The sequence below is a fragment of the Aptenodytes forsteri genome, unplaced genomic scaffold (genome assembly GCF_000699145.1).
Source record: "Aptenodytes forsteri isolate BGI_AS27 unplaced genomic scaffold, ASM69914v1 Scaffold23, whole genome shotgun sequence".
Taxonomy (NCBI): Eukaryota; Metazoa; Chordata; class Aves; order Sphenisciformes; family Spheniscidae; genus Aptenodytes; species Aptenodytes forsteri.
Genome location: NW_008796043.1, coordinates 5,984,100 through 6,005,038, shown reverse-complemented (window position 1 = coordinate 6,005,038; position 20,939 = coordinate 5,984,100). Strand labels below are relative to the sequence as shown.

The window sequence follows — 20,939 nt, the reverse complement described above, 5'->3', positions numbered from 1 at the left end:
GCAGGACCCGGCACTTGGCCTTGTTGAATCTCATACAGTTGGCCTCGGCCCATTGATGCAGCCTGTCCAGGTCCCTCTGCAGAGCCTTCCTGCCCTCGAGCAGATCAACACTCCCGCCCAATTTGGTGTTGTCTGCAAACTTACTGAGGGTGCACTCGATCCCCTCGTCCAGATCATTGATAAAGCTTGCACATGCTTTCTTCACAGTGGTCAGCAGTAGGGCACAGTCTTAATTTTCTCAGGCTTCTGAACCTTTGCAAAAACCCACTGGGGATTTGGCCAGAGGCTACAGAGCTCTGTGGCTTATTCCCATTCCTATGTCAGTCATCATGTGGCTGTTCTGATGTAGCTCCGTAACCACGTCCATTATAGAACTTGAGCAGTCTTGCTCTGTGTTAGCATCATCTCTTCTAGCTGGTGGGTGTGTCATGGGGGTGATTATTATCACTGTTGCTTTTTCATAATGTAACAGCTTCAGAATGTGAGTTTTGGACTACAAAGCTATTGTGGTTGCTGCTGGAGAGACATCAAATAGAAAGATGTCAGTGCTTCACAGAACCTGCTGTCTCATGGCACAGTTTAAACCAGCATGAGTCTACCTAACTTCAGAAAGCTCAGCTTTGCTCTTCTCTTCCCAGATTAGGGAACTTGGTTTTATTATTTATCTTTTTGTTGTCAGTTAGTTTCCCCCAGATCACTGATCTGGTTCAAGACACATCTAGCACATGGAAGCAGAGGCATCAACAGCTGGGGACTCCTTAAGGGCAAGACTGACCACTTTTTTCAGCAGTAACTTAGATTCATGCTGGCTGTCAGTGTGGACAGGATGCAACAGGAAGGAATAAAAGGTCAATGGGACACCATCAATCAGCCTGATAGGAAGTGGACTCAGTATATCAGTTACCTGACCATTACCAAGTTTGTTGTAACCATCACACCAAAAGGGAGTTTGAAAGGAAGATGTTGAAAAAAAAATAACGCACTCACAAGGAATGAGAAGCAAGATGTGAGAAAGCACAAGCAGGTGCTTGTTCAAAATGTCATCATAAATAGTCAGGCTGCAAGCTTCGTGAGTGAATTATGAGTAGTCCAAAATTGTGTGAAAGGCCAGAGAAATATATTGCAGAGATTCTCTCAGGAGATGCCAAGTGTGTAGATGACTGCTTTGGGAAAGGAGTACTATTTTTCCTACTTTGCCTAGTAGGAAAGACCTTGTCTCAGAGAGATTATGTCAAAAGAATTAACATAGTTTCGTAAGATTGAGGGGGAGAGACGAAGGTATGTATTTATACTTGTAAAATTTGTAAAATATCCTCTCCTGGGATTCTGTTAGGGATATTTACTTTCCTCTTGGAGAGGATAATTTCTGAAATATGTATACAATGACTGTGACTCTTAAAACTAGGTGAAACCCAGCCATCACAAGTTCAGTAAATTACTTAAAGTACTGTATTTTTCCATTACTCTTTTCTTTGCCACGGTAATTTAAAAGATAACTTTTTCACAGGTCATTGCTGCTGGAAATAGTGGTGCCGGAGAATTCCAGACATCAGTCACACCTAAGCAACCTCTGTCTAATGGACAGTGGCATACTGTTGCAGGTATGTTGTACCATACCAGTTCTTCTCAAACTTTGAAAGGACGGTGGGCACAGAGCATTGCAGCTCCAGATTTTTATTAATCATTTCACTTCTGTTTATTCTGAGAATACTCTTTAGAACAATGTGTCTTGTGTAAATTCAAGGCTTTACATAAGACAGGTTTTTGGGGCTGTATTTAGCCCCAGAGTACCCAGATGTGTCAATCTGACTTTGAATTAAAATAAAATCTATTTTTCCTATGAGTTAAATGTCAAGACAGATGCTATTTAAAAATAGTGCCATATCTAGTTGATTCTTTAATAGGGTTGAGAAAGAGTACTCATTTACCTGCTTCTTTGCAGTCTCTCAGGAGGAGAATACGGTGCAGCTAGAGGTGGGCACACGGAGTAACTATACCACTGGACTTCCACCCTCTCCTCCTAGACGTGTTCATCAGCCACTCTACTTCGGTAAAATTCCAGGTAATATTATTGCTTCTTATTTTTTCAGGTATCTACTGGCTTTTTTTCCTTTCCAAAACAAAGGTCCCATTCATGCACGTAGTCCTATATCATTCCCCCTCTTTTGAAAGCCTTGCAGTAATTAATGTTCCTTAAAATCATTCTCATTTTGTTAACTTGATCTTTCTACCTTGTTTTTTGTAGCAAATTTGGACGGACTGTGGCTTCCAGTTAAAGACCCATTTTTTGGCTGTCTTCGGAGTATTAATATCAATGACAAACATGTCTCCACCAGGAGAATTTCAGAGGTTCATGGTGTAGTGAGTTTGCACGGGTGCCCGGCGCAGTAACTTTGCTGTTATGGTACTTGTACACATATCAGGTTGGGTCTGCTGAAGTACTGTGTGAATTCATGCAACATGGGTTCCCCTTTTGCTGATCACCGTGTCACTGTCATCAGGCTGGTTATTCAGAACAGCTGGTGAGCAAATGCATCCTCCGGATGTGGACTGTGCCAAAGCAAATTAAAAGTATTTGCTTTGATAAACTCCCTTTTAAATGTTACTGATTTCCGAGGTAATCCATTGTGCCTTTTGAAATATATGCAGAAAATATAATTGTATATACCCTACTGGGCCAAATTCTGCTCTCACCCACAACAGCATAGACTTGAGTAACTCCAGTGTCTTAAATTTGGAAATTTGCCTTAATGCTGGTCATCTTGAGAGCAAATTTGATCCACTAATATAAAGAATTTTATAAAAATATAAATCTCTTTGGATTGATGTTTATACAGAAATGTACTTTAATGTTAAAAGTAATAATAATAATATAAATGGAGTTTGAAGCACTTTAAGGAGTGAAATTGGGAGTTTGTTACAATGCTAGGAATTCTGGGGCCAAATAAATGCAGTATGTTCTTAAAACCATCCATTTTCTTGTTTGGTTATTTTAACCTGATGTTTCTTTTTTGTGCTTTTTACGGGCTGCTAAATGCTGCTTCCTTTATGCAAATATTTCTGTAGCTTGAAGAAGCTGATTTGCCTGAATAAGCAGGAGTCCATCATCTCTGCTTATTAGAATTTGCTTATATAAAAACCTCAGAGAGAGAGTAATTTTTCTTGTAATCTTCAGAGCCAGAAAGTCTCCTCCATAGGTTTGTTTTTTCTGATTAAATGAAGACAAGTTATATTAGGAACAGCAGTTGCACCCGCTACAGTTATGCAGCATGAATTGCAGGACTAAACCAGCAAAACTATTTTCTTTGACATTCAAATCTTTGTACCTGATCGTGACCCATGGTGGAGGGCGGGGGACCCAGTTTGCTTTATTCTTCTGAATACAGGGCTGGACTGAATAGACTTGACGTGGCTGCTTCTTCCACTGTCATTCAGAAGCAGCATTTTGATAGTTCCTTTCTTTTTTTCCAATTCCCTGTTGCCAACCCTCTTTTGCAAAACTAAAACATTTTCTAAGGCTGGTCCTAGGTGGGAGTAGACAGCGATGCAAACAAACCCTCCTTCCCACCTAATGCAATGTTTGCTCCCACCTTCCACTGCCTCGTTGCTCAAGATGCAGCAGCGTGTCCTCAGTGTGTTTGGAATGAGGTGCTAGCTGGATTAATAGAAGAAGATGCAAGACCAATAGCCCTTATGGCTTTGGTCATTAATCCCTTATCAAATTTTTGCAGCTTTGCAGGTCTTTTGCAGCTTTGCAGAGTAGCAAAAGTGTCAGAAAGCTGTTTGCACCAAATCCTGTGTTGCTTTTTCTTTTATGGCAGCTCTGCTACAGGCAAATCTATGTCCATGCAGCAGTTTCTTAGCTGTAGAGCTAGTTTTGGAGCAAATGGGATGCAGTGAAAGCGTGCCGTGGCTGAGGCCTCTGAGGGAGCAGAGGACTGGCACATAATGGCAGAGCCCTCTCCCTGCAGATGCTCTGCAGAAACAGCTTCTCCTGTATGGCTGCCTGCCACGTGGGGCAGAAACACCCATCAGCCTGGAGGTGGTGGGGTTTGGAAATCATCTTTTCAGGGAGCAACAACCGAATCCTTTCTATGCGTAAAGCCTCCTGCCTTTGTAGTAGATTGTCAAATATTCAGGTGACCAAAACTGTGAAATACTCAATTGATTTACTGGCCTTAGTTGGCACTGAAAATTTCCACAAGGAGAAAGGAAGAACAGTTAAACTTTATCAAGCAATTCTCTAGTAACATTTCATATCTCATGCCCACCAGACTGCTCTCTGAAGCAGATTTTCCCTAGTCACAAAAAAGCCTTTTCCTTCTTCCCTTCCCCCCTCCGAAAAAGCAAACGTGGCAAAGATTTTTGCAACACAACCTGGAGCCAGTCCTGGATTTCAATTCCCTTCCATCTGATTTTATTTTATCAGAAGTAGTTTTAATGCTGACATAAAGAAATGAAAAATGTATGAAGACTTGAGTAAATGTAAGTTATAATGATTGGTAAGTATTAATTCCAGTACAATCCTAATGCATAACAAAAAAGTAGAAAAGTCTCTGGTTTTTAAGGTTCTTGGTTGGTGGTTTTTTTCCCCCCAGTTTCTTCAGTTGTATTGCTTCCATAGAGTCAGGCTGTCACACATTGTTGGGACAATCAATAAAAGCCAACTAGAGTTTCAGGTTTTGTATTTTAACATAGGTAAATCTGTATCAGGCTGATAAACACTTAGTAAAAAGCTTTTTGATCCTGAAGAGCCAGTGGATAATCTTTACACGAGGAAAGAAGCTGTCCTGTTTAGATTAGTCTGATGAAGAAACCTTATTATTGAAGAAATCCACATGGACACTGAACTGTATTTCATGCATTGTCTGTTCTGTGCTTAGAATATTCTGAATTTTCTCACATGGAAAACATCTTCTGGAAAACAAGAGCCTGAATTTTCAAGCATTTCTAGTCATGAATGGTAGACATGATTTCAATTATAAAGGTTCCTTCTCTTCAGGTTCACCAGAAAAGATCTTTGTTAAAGTCAAAATAAACAATTCCCCCAATACATTTTATAGCAGGCCAGAAGTGACTAAATCTTTTAGTAAGATGAAATGTCATGTGAATAAATACAAATGTGAGCCGTGGTTAAACACCATGTCATGGGTTTTTATATTGTTATAATTAGTATTTCCAAGGCTTTCATCATCTGAGTGTTGCCATTTGACAGTAACTTCCATGGATTATTTACCTCCTTTGTTTATAGCATTTCAGGTGGCCCCCCTTATCTATCAATTTCTGTGTTAGAACAAAAGTAAATAACTCCCACAGGAGAGGCTTTCCCTGTAATTTTTTATTCTCTAGTCATCTTTACTATTTGCTATTCAAGCCTTTAAGTAATACTAGTGTTTTCAATGGTAAAAAACTCTCAACTCCAGTCATCCTTTCTAAGCCTGCATTATTACTCATTGCTTGTGTTCAAGGGTGCAAAGGTATCACAGCTTGCATTTTGCTTCATTCACCTCAAAAATAGAAGTATTAATTAAAGAAATGTATCTGTTAATGTCTGCTGGCAAGATTTTGCTTTATGGTTTGTACCTCTTGAAATTCAAGCTTCTGAGGAAAATTTTGAAAGTTTAATGAAAAAGGATCTAATATAGTGTTCAATACACTGAGAGTGAATGGCTAAAATCCCACGCTCTTTAACAGTGTGTTTAGATTGCCCTAATGGCTCATCTGAATCCCAAATCAATTAGATAAGGAGAGCAGATTTCCTCTCCAGACTAAACCACATTGGTATTGCTAGCACCAAATCTCTCTCTTGTCCATATAAGTATCAAGGCCAAAGGGTTCTCCTCCAGTTAATTTGGATTGGATTTAATAGGGTCATGTTATCTGAGGTGGACAACACCAAGGTCTGTGAGTTCCATTTATTATAATGGCAAAATACAGCCAGATTAATGGGGGCTGAAGGACAGTTAGGAAGCCTAACTGCAGGCAAATAAAATGAAATAGATCACAGGGCACTGTTGAAAGAAATACACATTCGCTGTAGAAAAAAGCATATATATACAAGGAAAACATTTTTCCTTTTCACTGCTTATAAACGATACTGTAACTTAAGTTTCTAAAAACAAAAGCTTCCAAGTAAAACTTCTTAACTGTCTTCCTGTATCTGAGCTTGAAGGTCTGTGCTTTTGTTACTGTAAAGCTTTCATGTAAAATCCAGAGCCATCAACCTTTGACTTCTGTCAGCAGCAAAATGAATTGGGTGAGTTAAGTTTCTCCTGTTTTGTAACCACTTGTTTGGAGTCACCTGTGAGCCATTTCATTTTATCCCTTCCTCTTGATAGTAGCCTTGTCTCTTCAGGAGTCCTCTGTGAATTATTTGGGGGTTTTTCTCCCTGCTGCTTTCTTTCTGCTCCTCATAAAATAGCCTGGAAAATGCGGTCTTAACTGAAAATGCTATAAATGCATTATGGCTTTGTAATGAACTCTTGCCATGCTTTTTGCCTCTCACCATTCTCTTTGTGGTTTCCTCATTTAAAAGAAACTTCTGCATCTTTCTCCAATGATGTAAGGAAATTTAGGACACAATGGTCCAGTCTTCTGTAAATCTGTCTGTATTTTCTAAAAATACATTAAATGGATGTCCCTGGCAAAAGGAACTACTTTACGTTAAAGGGGATAGTGCCATAATACAATGTTTTAGCTCCACTGAAGGCATTAAGCCTGCAAGGCATAAGCATAAACCTCCTTTGTGCAGCTAGCCCAGACATCTTAAAACTGCAAGAGGCTGGTCATTGCCAGAGCTGCAATGAAGCATCCTCTGAGTATAAAGAATTGCAAGCAAAATAACCAATGAGTCTTTATGTTCTCTCTGTCAATTTTGGGGATCCTCTGTAGCAATGAAACCAAACTATGACCTGCTGTTCATATCATACTGTGTCTCCTGGTTTGCAGCTGATAGCATTCAAAATACGTAAGATTTTTATAAACACACTCCTATCATTACTTTGCACCTCAGCCAATTACTGTGTTTCCTACAGGTTGCTCCGAATGTGAAGCATATGTGAAATGTTCCATGAGACACAGTTTCTTTGTTAAGATGTCACCCGCTCGTTGATAAAGATTGAGCACTGCTGCATTATTACACAGAATAAAAAGACAGATAGTTGGCATCATGATCTTTTGTCTCTGTTCAGTTATATTTAAACTGGGAACAGCAACAGATTTCTTTATTGTGCGGGAGCCTATGTCTAAGATTCCTGTCACAGGAGGACTATGCACTGGTAAGAATGAATAATTACATTCATAGGAATGTCAGTAATTTATAAATCAATATGGAAGAAGACTGTTAGAATTTCAATCCAGAAAGAACTGTTCAGATCTGGTTTTCGAAGCCTGAAGGCATAATGAAGAAAATAATTTTAAAAGATACAGAAATAAATGGCTCTGTGTCCAGCTCTTGCAGACACAGTTTTAATTAACAATGTGTTAATAACATAATGAGCCAAAATCTATCAGCATGAGAGATTACTTAATAGAGGATTTATATTGTTAGGTAACAGCACCTGCCATAAATCTTAATTCTAGATCCTTCTGACTACTCTCTGATCAGAATTACTGTCTGGATGCTACAAACCTAGAGAGTCAGTAATACACCCAGACACCGATTCCTCTGGCTGAGGCAAGGGTTTCAACTAGTAAAATTTACCTGAGAACAAGGTGTCAAATCAGTAATAAAGTTCTAACTTTGCCTTTGCTGTACTCAGTTAAATCAAAGGTAATGACATACCCCTGGGGACAGTAACCCAAGTAGTAAAGAAGCTAAAGGCACTCTGGGCAATTCTCCAAGAAAACATGTAGGCGTGATCCAAAGTTCAGTGGCTTAGTGGAAAGATCTAACCACTTCACAAGACTTTGGCTCACACACCTTATTAAAAGATGCAGAAAATCTTACATACAGTTTATAAAAAATGTATTCTAAGATACTGCCAAGGTTTATAGAGAATTGTTACTGCAGATTAAATCTGTTATGTAATACAGGGCAGGACACAGTCTGCAGAAAACCTAAGATAACCCTTTTTATGCAAATATACATAAATGGAATCTTTACACGAACACAAAGGGTATTTGCATCAGCAATAGGGGTGGAAGCAAGGAGACCACGCAGATAAACCACTCTGCCTGATGAGTGTCAGTGGTGAAGGCAGCGCTGGGGGGTGGTCTCAGACCACCACCCGTGAGCCAGCCAGCCTGAATGCCCGAAGAGCCCGCCCGGGCTCAGCCCTTTCCCACGCTGCTCGAAATCAGCAGTAACTGCAGTCATCCCACTATGCCTTTGCCAGGCTCAAAGAAAAAGAAGACCCTTCTGGCAATTTCATCATCCCTTTATGCAGAAGAGTAGGACCAATTTTTCAACTGGTACGTTGTATTTAGTCAGATTCTTGTAACTTGATACGGCCACGTTAAAGGAAGGAAATGTTCCCACTGCTGAGCCACTTAAGAGGACATGTGATCTCTGAATGTATGTATATTGCATTTATCACAAAAGATAAAACGAATCAACATGACATATATACTCAGAACAAATTTAATTCAAAACAGACACCACAAAACCACTAATGATCATCAATGTTATTTAATTAAATTGGCATGAATAGGTTAACTCTTCCAAAGAGACACTGAATGCCATCAAACAGAATAAAGGCCAGATGCATGATCAGTATAAATCAACATAGTTCTGGATGATTTGGGCTGATGATAGGAGAAAAGGATGTAGTCTTGTTTATGTAGCCTCTTGTTTTTAAATGTTGGGAACACAATGTATAGATTTTATGAAAAGCACTTTGCTACAAAGAGTTAAAACAAAGAATGTTTCAATTAACTTTCTGTGAAAAAAATACTGTACTTTTTTTATCAGTACAAAAAAATTACCTAAAGAACAGATGTGAGCCTAGAGGATGGATAGAAAGAAAAAAGCTTTATAGTTGAAGAAAGAAAGGCACATAAGGAAAAGTGAGCCTTAAGACTGCTCTGAGAGGATTTACCCCTCCCAAGGGAAACGTCTACAGGAGAGAAGCTAGTTAGGAACTGTGATGACCGTTAGCTTGACCGAACAATTTCAGGCTACTTGGTGGTGTCAAGGAGCCCAGCCACTGCCCCCTTCCAACCCGAGACTGAGTGCTACGCTCCTGGGCAGCTCCTGCGTGCCTGCATGGCATCCCGGCTGCCCCAGCCCCCTCCGCAGCCCGGCCTCTGCCTGCTGCGGGGCTGGGTGCCTGCCTACACCCCTTCCCCGGTATTGCCCTGGGAGGGGAGCTGGGGGGAACGGCTTTTCTCAGGCTTCACCTCCTCTCTGACCGGATGCTCAGCCTATGGACTCACAAATCTCTGTCTGTCTTGGGGAGTTCAGAAAAACGGTAGGCCAGGCCTAGCATATGACAGGAAGGAAAACAGCACGAAGCTGCCGCTCCTGGCCCCTTTCATTTTGCCCTCTGACCCTCTTCCTTTTGTTTGTTGTACTTAGTATAATGGAAGGGAACATCTGGACTCTAGTGACAGCAAACCAAATTTGCATGCATATAGCAGATAATTAAGCACATGTCTACCTGCAGCTGCAAACAGCAATTAGTCATAAGATAGCTTTCCACACCCCTTCCTGCCTATTCTGTTCCCCTCAGAGGGCCCTCTCACGCATGCATCTCTGAGAGGCACTGAGCGCTGGCCTCCTTTTTATTTGTGAAGACAGTTGTACAGCTGAGCTTAAACCCTTCAATATAACTTTGACTAGGATGAACTTCCTCTGATATATCAATTTCTAGTAGAAACTGCTTTCTGCATAAGACATGATGCAAGTGATGCAAATCCAAACACCCGTGTCTGCAGCTCGGCTTAGCTGGGGCTACAAGCAGGTTTTGTTCCTAGTTCCTCCTCTCAGATCTGAGGAAACTGAGCTCTGCTGAGTCGTTTCTGACTGCTGATATTTTCTATGGCTGACCCCTGCCTCTCTGCAGTTGCCCAAGATAAAAACTGGCTTCTTTACTCGCTGCAGCTATAAAGAAGTTTACATTTGCCCTACAGTTTCCGCCCCAGGCCTATGAAGGGCATATTATAAAATCTTATCATGTCAAGTAAATACATATATCCTAGGCCAGTCTTTTCAGTTGTAGGGACTCCCCTGTCAATGAAGCCATAGGTAGCATTTTGTTGCCTAGGATAGGTGTCCTCATTTCTCCTGTAATAGAGTCAAATTTTCGAGACAGGAAAAAAAGAAGTTACTTAGGGCTGCAACCAAGAGACACAGTTTAGAGTCATTTACAAAGCACAACAAATTTCTAGTTTGGTGAAAACCAAAGATTGTGTTGCATATTCCTAAATTTCAGCCTCTGGCATCATATCTTTTAATTTATCTGCATGCTGAAACGGAGTGTAGTAATAGGGCAGGCTTCAGCAAGGGCAGGTGCAAGTTGGAGAAGAAAGGGCTGGAGCGTGATCAAAGGGACCACCATGCCTCGAGCAGGGATTAGATTTAATGGAATGGCTTCACAATCTGGACAACAGTGATTATTCCATGTGGCCCTTTGCATTTGCTCATTGTATAACCGAGCTGCCTGATCAAGGCTTTTGTTGAGGTAAGAGTCTCATACCTACGTAATGATCTCTGCTGGAAAATTCCTGTGCATGTTTGAAATAACGTTCTTCGGTATAATTTGCAACATTTCCATTGGATCTGCTTGGGTGTGTGAACAGTATGTAGGCATTCCCAGCTATAACAAATTCACACAAATTGCAGAAAGCATTTGCATCAAGTAGTCATTTGAAAATATAACTGCAGCTTTCAGAAACTTATTAAGGCCCAGAGACCTGTTTGAAAACAAAAGTTTGCTCTTCGTATAGGTAAAATGAAGCCTCCTGTGTTTCAGCGGGGAGTACTAATGTAGGGGTTTTTTTGTGAATGTCCTGTAACAGCAATGCACAAAACAACCCTGGCTGGCACCAACAAGCACTGTAACGCTGTCACATGCATCTGCATTTCAGGCATAGCTGTGCTTATGGGAGCACATTCCAACACCAAATCCAGACAAAAATGTTAAGGCTTTTACTATTAGGGTAGGTGAACTCATTATTTTTCATTTGGGACCCACAGAAAATTAAAAAACGTGTGGACCTACTTGATTTTACGCAAACGGAATGGCTAGACAGACTTGCGTGCATATGAACTGGCCAATAGCACTGGTACTTGCTATATTACACCTACCTGACTTCAGTAAGACCCATAGCATTTGTGGAGTAGTATGGTTACTCATCTCACAACATCAGTTGTATAAAAATTGGGTATCTACTCTAGGCTCTCCTTCTATAATCAATGGAGGCAGGTTAGTTATCCCCAAACAAAAACATACCCACACACCACCTTAAACGTATGCCATAAGGGGACATGGCAGCAGCCAACCTAGCTCTGGGCTCCGAGCAAGAAACCCACTGAACTAATTCCCTGAAGATGGATGCAGCGCTTGATTACATGTTATTCCTCAGGAATAATTAGACTGCCTTACAACCTAGCTATAGAAATACCATTGTGCAGTGTTGTCAGCAGGCCTCAGTGAAGAAAGGAACAAGCCACAGGGAACTATCTCCTGCTTCCAATTACAGGGAAAATTTGTCATTATAAACGCTTTTGTCACTCATCCTTTTCAGTATTGAGTTACCCAAACATAGTGTGGTTAGCTCCCGGCATCTCCATATTAAGATGCTGTGACTCATCATGATGATAAGGCAGTGCTTGGATCTATGACACTAGATTTGCCAGCATTTCTTCACCTTCTTATTTTTCAGTGTCTCGGTGCTACCACTGGAAGAAATCTGTATTGAACTCATTGCTTTTGTGATGAGCCGGACAAACTGGTGGGCTCATATATTTCTTCTTAGTTTCTACCTTACACCAGGGAAACTAAAATATATGAACTATTTTTTTGGTGCTTTGTATAATTTGAAGCTTGAGAACCTAAGAAGAAAATGTAGGCTGAACCCCAAGTGAAAGGCATATCAAATAAAGAGATGTGAGATAGAACGTGTATTTACGTGTGCTTGTGTACTTACAACCCCTCTAAAAATAGGTAAGTGCAAGAGCTATTAAAATGAAAGGAATGGAAGGAAAAAGAGAGGAACGCTTCCTGGATGAATTGCAGTAGAAAAAGCATTTGAGAAAAATGCTAACGGAATGAAAAATGGGAAAGTGCACTGAGGAAATAAAAGATTATTTCTCCTTGTGCTATGTCTGGAAGAGGAACGCTGAAAAAATGGCCTGCAGTAAAAACATAGCTTTTCTCACTGTATTATCCTGGTTATTGCTGTGCGTAACTCATAATGGCTAAAATTACGCAACTCAATTTAAGATGCTTGCCTGGTACGTAGCTCTCAGCCTCACAAAACGCTGTTGGTAGAACAATAAATAGTGAGTCAGTCCAGAATAAGTCACCCAATATGTGGTTTTAAAAGGCACTGTGCTGTTTAAGGGCAGGAGTGCTTTCAGAATCCAAATACACTTTAAAAAAGAGGAGGGTTATTAAATTTGTTATTCTGCTGTTGCTTTAATAAAAATCTTGTTGCATGTTAAGATTTGTAAGTCACTCCTGTGGTTACCATTACATGCACACAGAATCTTGACTTTGCCATCTCCCTTTATCTGCAATGCAGCGTTTCACTTGCAGAGCGAACACTGCCACTTCCCATAGTGGGAACTGATTCTGGTAGTCACTGCTTGGAGGAATCTTTAATTCTCAGGAGTGTTTCCCAATTCACATACCTTGATGAACAAGTGCCCAAATAGGAACATTTTATAAACCAATTCAGACAGAGTACGTATTCCAAATAAATGGCCTAAGTTTCCAGAAGTAAGTGGAAGAATGGGAAAACCTAATGGTAAGCAAAAAGAGAAATCACTTCTTGTTTTAGAGAATAGGAGCCTTGGTCAACTGCATGCTGCTTATTTCATTAAGTACCAGGAGATAACATTACGGAACTGTGAACTCAAAATCTAGTTGGTCAAGCATCAGCTTCCAGTCTCTTAAATTCTCTTTTAAATTAAATGTCGGATACAGGAAATAATCTCACCAAATGACAAATGTGGTTTTTTTTTTTGGTCTGCTTTATAGTTTTACACATCAAAATGTGAAGAATCTTCCATTCATATAAACTGACAGTCCATTCATATGAACTAATGTTTATGACTATAGAACAACAAATTAAGGCCAAGAAGAATAGAATGAAGATTATTTAAGCACGTGGCTCTATTTAGCTGTTGCCTCTAGATAATGCTGTAACCTGAGTGTATATAAATATACATACTGCCTGAATACATACTTAATAGAAGATGATCCCTTCACTTTAGGTTTATACAAATAGACATGATCACTTTTCTCGCAAATTAAATGGTTCTCTAAATTAAATGGTACAACTAGTTATTTTCTTGAGTGAGCAGCAGAAGTGTTCAGACCAAAGCACAAGTTTCACAGATGAGAAGCTAGTATCCAGAAATAAAAACTTTGATATCTGGGGTAGCATCTGTCTCTCAATATGTTTTCTAGGCTTTTTTCTGTCTTATGATATATGCTGCAGATCATACTGCTTCTTTTAAAAGCCAGTTGCCGTGTCTATGTGTGCAAGCCTCAGAGAAGAGTTTTGTAAAGAACAGAGCACTATGTTCCAGAAGACATGATTAAACTCCCAAACCATAAGGAACTGAAATAATCAGGGACAAAGATATCAGTAGCTAACACAGTGTATATGCAAGGGAAGAAGCTCACCATCTTTGTAGGCATATACACTGCTTGACAGAGCTGCTCAAATGAACATATTCTGTGTGGTCTATTCCAGTACAGAAAGTCAAGATGCTTTAGTTTGAGGCAGTCGTAGACTACTGAATGCCTTAATGTAGCATAGCCACCAATGTTAATGCACAAAATTACTGTGCATTACAACCCCGTCAATAGGTATGAGAATCAATGCACGGAGAATTTAAGTGGCTTGCTGAAAGACACAGGTGAGGCAAGGTTTCCTCATATGTGAGTGACATATGACTATCAGGTGGTCATGGTTTCTTAGACCTTGAAGTGGTACTCCCAGCTGCAAGCCTACAGCAGCAAGAAAATGTGAAAACAGGACAAAAGGGACATCTGCACAAGGATCCGCTGTTTGCAGTTTTACTAATACCAGGAAAGGGAGATTCACAGCTCTGCCATGGCTGCTTCATAACCTCCATCTGCCTCTCAAGCTGAGCTCTTGGCTGCCTTTGGTACCCAGTCATAAGCCACCAGGTCTTTCTTTCATGCCTTCCTTTCTGTTTACCTCAACTACTGGTCATTGCAGTTGTGAATGTCTTTCAAAGAGAAGAGTGTAAAGCTGGGTCACACAGCCTTGCCCAGTCTCCTCTAGATAATTAGCTGGACAATCTGTCTACATAAACTTGTGTCTTGTGTCACAAAGAACTGTCGTCAATGGGGTCTACTGACTTTTTTGTCCCTAGAAGTTTTAACAAAATATTCCCCGCTCTCAGGCTAGGAAAAGAAGGGGGGCAAGAAGTGCAGATTTCAAAACTGAAAAACAAACATGACATCTAACATGGCCAAAATAAAACCTCTGTAGCCCAACAGAGGCCATTCTATTTTTGTAGTGAAGGACTGAGGAATAAGCTAGTGAAAAATGTTAAGATGCTAAATATAAAACATATATAATGCCAAAAGTCCCAAATGGAAGTAGAAAAGTACAAATGTTGCTGACAAGTAATCTTTAAATAATCTCATTTCAAATCGCATTATGCATCAAGCTGCTTGACACCTGTGAGAAAATATTTACTGCTAAACTAGTAAAAGGAAAATAAGCCTTAGCAATATATTATGTTTATTACATTCCAAACATTTCAAAATACATCCTACAAGGATTTTTTATTATTTTAAATTACAAGGATTGGGGGGGAGCACTAACACAAAGGGTGTTTATTAAGGCTGATACGTTTGCCGCAGGTTATCTATAGCCTTGCTGACTACTCATTTTTCATCATAAGCTTGAAAGTACAAAGGCATATCCTCAGTAACTGGGCAAATAATTTGTTGGCGAATGCTATACATATAGTTAGATACATGTACGTGTATATAGAGGAATATATAGAGAAAAATCCTTCACAAATGTATCTGGTCTGTGAAATGGCTTCATGCACAACTAAAAAATGCAGGAAAACTGGAGGGACCCTCCAAAGCAGATGAGCAAAAATGGTTAGAGTATTAAAAGTTACGGCCTGCTTGTGAAAGGTCAAAATGAATAGGTTCTTATTTGTTCTAAAAAGTGAAAGACTAAAAGGGCCCCAATCAAGATCCATAATGTAGAAATAAGGGTATTGCGTGGGACAAATAATGTTTATATTTTGCAGTTTGGGCAAGACAGCCTACCTCACTCTCCATACACAAAACCATTAAGCTCACCTGTTTTTATTTGCGATTACCCCCCTGCTTCTGTACCAAAGATGTAATCAATTGTTTTCATTGCTCACTGGAGCAAGAACAAGAGGGAAAATTAATTTGCAGACTCTCCATACTGAAAAGATTTTAAGGACATTTAGACAAAGATTTGTCTTTCACGATCTAGATGACTTTGTTCTGACTCCCCAGAAAGGACTGGGCTAGAATTGGTGGATTTCTGGCAATCAACGTGGGCTTTATATTTCATGCTCTCTGGCAACACAGAGCAGGTATTTTTACAACCAAATGTAGATCTGAGCTCTGTAGGAAGTCATTCCTCTGAAAGTAAAACATTTTAAATCTTCTCTTAAAAATTCAAGTAGGATGATTATTTTGTGTGGAAGTTTTTCCAATTAATTTTCATAAAACAGGCCAGCATGTGGCTGCCGCCTGAACAGAGCAGGTGTTAGTATTTAATACTTGTGTATTCCTTTGTTTTCTCCGGAACTGTGTGCATATGTTTGGCCATTAGCACATTCTGGGAAAAACACCCCAACACTAAAAAGCTCTGTCATTTAGCATCCTTTATATAGCAAAAATTATACACCTTCATATGCTTCAGTAAAAATAACTCTGTATGACTGCACATGAATTTATCCCACTATATGACTGATTATATATTGGGTCCAGAGCAACAATAAGTGTGGATAAAAATAAACATTATAAAATATAATCAAAGTATGAAAAAAACATATGAAATTGCTCTTACTTGCTCTGTCTCATCTTTCACTTTCCTTTTTGACTTTCCAAGAACTTTACCCACTCTGACCCAGCCATCTCTGTGATTTCTCTGTGCAGAAATGCCACAGTGGAGCCCTCGTTACAGACTAGATGAGAGCAGCCACAAATGAGTGCTCAAGAGACCAGGATCGAGAGATCAGTCACCTTGCATCTGATAGCTCTCCATACACGAAAGGCTTCCTGTGAAAAATAGGCAGGGAAAACAGAAAGCTTGTGAGAGGAACAAGTAGTTGATTCTGGAGTAAAGTTCACTGCAACAAACAGAGGTTATTCTTCTAATGGTTATTACTGTAACGCTCTTTAATCAGAGGAAAGGGTCCAAAGACTCATTTCAGTATCCTTGGAATACTTTGGATGAAGAGGCTTGTTGAGCCTGTTTTGTTTTACCAGGATATGTATGCATACTTCTTGTCTATTGACAGAACAGACAAATTTCGATAGTCAAAGGACATCTATGTGTCCTTAGGCAGGGTTTAGCCCTTAAAATGACAATGCGTATTAATAGGAAAATGTGGAGAGCCAGCTCTGAAGATTAGCTTGGCTTTGTAGTATTGCTTAGCTGCTGCGCTGTATGGAAAATGCATGATGATAACAGATGTAGAGCTCACCACTCATAAATATTTAAGTGATAAGACACAATAAGCAGGCACCTTCATTGCTGCAAAACTCAGAGGTACAGTGTGAGGCACAAAGCCCAAGAACTTTAAGTATTAGCTACTTAAAAAGTACATTTCCTTAGAAATGTACTTGTGAACGTAATAATTTTTTTCTTACCAAATACAATATATTCAAAAAGGGAAGATACTCACATTTATGTATTCACTAGCCTTTATTGGCAGACACTGACACACGTAAGACCCCTCTGACAGCTGGTGTGGAAAAGATGGCTATACTCTGGATTCTAACATCCCTTCATAACCAACAGTGGGACCACACCTGATATTTAACTAGAACAGCGAATCCTTGAAAGGAATTCAAAATTACAGGAGTGGATTCTGCAGGTTTGTCTGAGATTGAAAAAGTATGGGAGATGTCTTTATGATTTTAACTAGCATTTTCAACACTTCATATACATACACAATCACACTTTCTGCCACACAAAGGGAAAAAGTTAATTCCATTCTGAAGGATTTTACTTCTCTCTACTTAAATGAGCAGTGACTAACTTAATTGCTGATGATCAAATATTCTAAATCCACTGCTGAAGTTTCATCTCCATCTTAAAAAGTGCAAATTGTATCAGGCTTATCGAGGTGTTCCAGGACAGAGGTAGAGTTTTGGAACAAGATAGGTAAAAAGAAACCCAGCAAAATCAGATTTAGGGCACTCTGAGACAGAAGCAAGGGGATAGATTGCCTCATCCAGACACAGTGGAGAAGGGCCCTGGGACAAGTGGGACCTAATTTACAGAGTATGAAAATGATATTAAAGAAAATATGAATATAGGTCTGTTCTTGTTTTTAACTCTTTCCTCTCTGATGCTTTAGATAAATCAATATGCTTTTCTGTAATAATTTATTCCAGCCTACTTCAACTTTTGCCATTCTCTGAAGCTCATGGAGTTTATAGTAGGGCTAAATTCCAATTAGACTTACAGAGGAAGAACACCAATGAAAAACAATCTTTGACTCAGGGACCAGTATGTGAAGACGATGACTTGCAGGACTTCTCCCTGTCAGAAGCACAAAGACAGGGCAGAAACTTGGAAAGCTTGTTAAAGGGAAGAGTAACTGAGTATTCAAAGGTACAGGCTATCTTGAACTACAACAGCAGCGTCCTGCAAAGGGGCTATAAACCCACCACAATTCTGTATCTCTTACAGGATGTGAATATTGTAGCCACTTTGCCTTTTATCTATCTGACAACTTCTGGGAAACCAGGGTAAAGGTCTTGGAAATTTTAGGCCACTTAATTTATTAAAAGTACAATTCTTGCTCGCCATCAGTAACTTTATTGTCCTTGAGTAATTACAAACCAGTCGCCTCAATCTGTTTTCATAAGAGAGAGGTAACATAGGCCACAGTAGCATGGGTTATTCAACACAGTAGCATGGGCTATTCAACAATTCCCTGCAGCGAGCTGTGAGGCAAGGGGAAAGCTGGCCACCGACTGAACCCTGTGCTGAAATTGTTGGTTCATGAGTGCCTATTGTGCTGATGATAGTATGCTATCAGGAATTAAAAAAAAAACCAAACAAGGAAGACGTTTAGAGTATTGGTAGACTGGTAAGTAAATACAAGTTTTGATTAGCAAGTAGAAGTCATCCATGTAGTTCTGTTCACTGTGGTTTCCTCACTCCCCTGGCCATTTTTAGCAGGCTGAATCAGCAATACCACATCCTCCGTGTGAATCAAACTAACTGCAACCCATCATAAGACCTCATCTGCTGTTACAGGGCAGGCAGGGAGAATTACAGCCCTGCTGATTTCAAATCCAGTTCTGCAGGAAAATGTGGTTCCAGTGCAGCTGACAACAACACAGGCACTATAAAACTGCTGCCGCTCAGCTGTTGAAGTCAAACTGCAGATGTCATACTGCTTCATTACTGGTGTTCAAATGCGTTACTTCTGTACTTGAACAGTTGAAATGCAGTTTCATTCTGCCATTTTTTTCCGTAGATTTATAGCCACGTTTCTGGAGAGTTGATTTAGCTATTCACATCTCGAGTTTCAAAATTAATAGCTAGCTACCAGATAGTTACAAAAGCATTTGTTACAGAAAATAGATTATCAGTGCCAGCCCTGAGCAAGATCTGGAGCAACTGGGTGCTAGAAGGAAGATCTCAAAAGAATTCTAGCTCCTTGTGCATGGGGCCAAAAACCTGCAGAGAACACACAGCCCTGCTACAGTATTATTCAAACACAGAGGCTAGGAAATAGGAGTCTAGCTTTGGAGAAATGGTGTAGGTGTTTCACAAAAGACTTGGCTCTTTGCTGCTCCTCAGAAATGGTACTTGGAGGTAGCCTTCTCTATGCTGAGTTCTCAGGGAATCCATAAGAAGATTCATTGCTTCTTGATTGAATCAATTACATACGACTAAGGGAAAGGATATTATAAACCACCCCACCACGAATCCCTGCCCACAGAATCCTGCATGGGAGATAGATAACCTTACAGAAGTAATTTTTTTCATCTGAAATGCAGTGTCTGCACACACCTGAGATGGAGAATAAAGGTGGTGAAACTGCAACCTGCAACTTCCTTTTAGTGAGGCTGCTTGAATTTCTGGAGTCCAAATTTCATAAATAACCTGTGAATACATGGGAGAACACGTTGTTCCCCATTCACGCTGTGCTGACTTCCTACAAGCCCTTGAGAATTTCTAGGCTGTGTAGATCATGCTGTTTTGGAGATGTGCATTGTAACAGAAGGCATGTTCTCTTTAAAATCCCCTCTGAGTATCCAGCTCCGCTCAGTAAGACAGAGGGGCTGGGAATCAGTCAAAGGGCCCGATTCACACCTGAAAGATTTCAGAAGCCTCCCAGCATTAGACAATCCTCGCCTTTCAAAAAGCAGTCTCGAGAGGTTTTTGGTACAGAGTATTTCCAGAGGTGGTGGTAGCGATTTCTGTAAGACACGTACAGAAATATTGCTACTTGATTCACAGGAAGACAGATGTTTTTCTTGACAGGGAAGAGGGGTTGCTACTAAAAGTAGAGCGTGGTCCCATTCTTTTGTATGCTAGCAAGGGGTAGGGGGGCAAGTGTCATCCTTAAATTTTCATGAGAGCAGCTTGCAGCACGGTCCTAGCCGACAGGAAACAAGACCAGGTTGTAGGTAATAGCCTGTGTCTTCACCTAAATTTAAGCGCAGCAAAGAAAGCCTCTTCGTGCAAAGGAGGGTGAAAACAATGTGGATGTATTTTCAGTGTCCAGGTACTTGGCCATTTTGGGTTGGAATGGATACATTTATGGAAGCGTACTTTCTCACCCATCCTGTGCTTGGAAACACCTGCCAAAGTAGCCTGTGTCCGAACCAAACTTGCAAAATACTGATTTTTGCTGTCAGCTCCACGAGCAAGTTCATATTGCTAACGCAGGTAGGTGCCAAGAGTTAGGGAGTAAATTCCTAGAAACCCTACAGTTTCCCAGGCTTGCACTGGGGAGGTCACAAAGTCACCATTGCACAAATGAGGAACTTCAGTCTCTGTGCTACTACCTCCGCCACTGACTGAAATAACTTTAAAAAAAAAAATGAAAAAAAAATCGTGCCCTGAAAAGGGAATGCTACGTTATCAGAGGAGGACTTCATCACTTCACATCCAAGGCCCGGTTGCGGCCCCAGCTCCCGCAACCCACCCGTGGAAAACCCCAGTGGGTTTTGCGAGAAGCCTCGCGGCTGTGGAGAGCCTGCCTGGCAGGAAGGCGGCCGGCAGCCACCCACCCGTGCTGCGCCCACCAGCGCGGCGAGGAAAGGCGTGCGGGGGGAGGGAAAGTCACACCGAGGGAAAAAACCCGAAGGGGGACAAAACAAGCAAGCTCCGCACACAAATTCCCTCCAAGCCGGGCATCAGCGCCCGCCTCCCTCCCCGCCCCCGCCCCCCCCCCGCCGGGGCCCGCCGTGCCTTCCCCAGTGCCAGGGGGACGGCGGTCCCCGGGCAGAGGACGAACAAGGGCGGCTCAGAGCTCCGCGGAGAAGCAAACCAGCGCCATCCCCCTCCCACGCACCGCCACCAAAGCACCCGCCCCGCGGCCG

At 40.8% G+C, this 20,939-nt stretch overlaps 1 protein-coding gene across 1 annotated transcript in view; it reads left to right on the top strand.

Moving 5' to 3' along the window:
• The window catches only part of LAMA3 (laminin subunit alpha 3), a 122,638-nt gene extending 119,681 nt beyond the window's left edge, over window positions 1-2,957 (top strand). The window contains exons 77-79 of the mRNA XM_019473746.1: window positions 1,508-1,601; window positions 1,943-2,062; window positions 2,246-2,957. Of these exons, the coding sequence (XP_019329291.1) occupies window positions 1,508-1,601; window positions 1,943-2,062; window positions 2,246-2,391 (360 nt within the window). The 3' untranslated portion in view covers window positions 2,392-2,957. The remainder of the gene's footprint in view (window positions 1-1,507; window positions 1,602-1,942; window positions 2,063-2,245) is intronic.
• The last annotated feature ends 17,982 nt before the right edge of the window (window positions 2,958-20,939 follow it).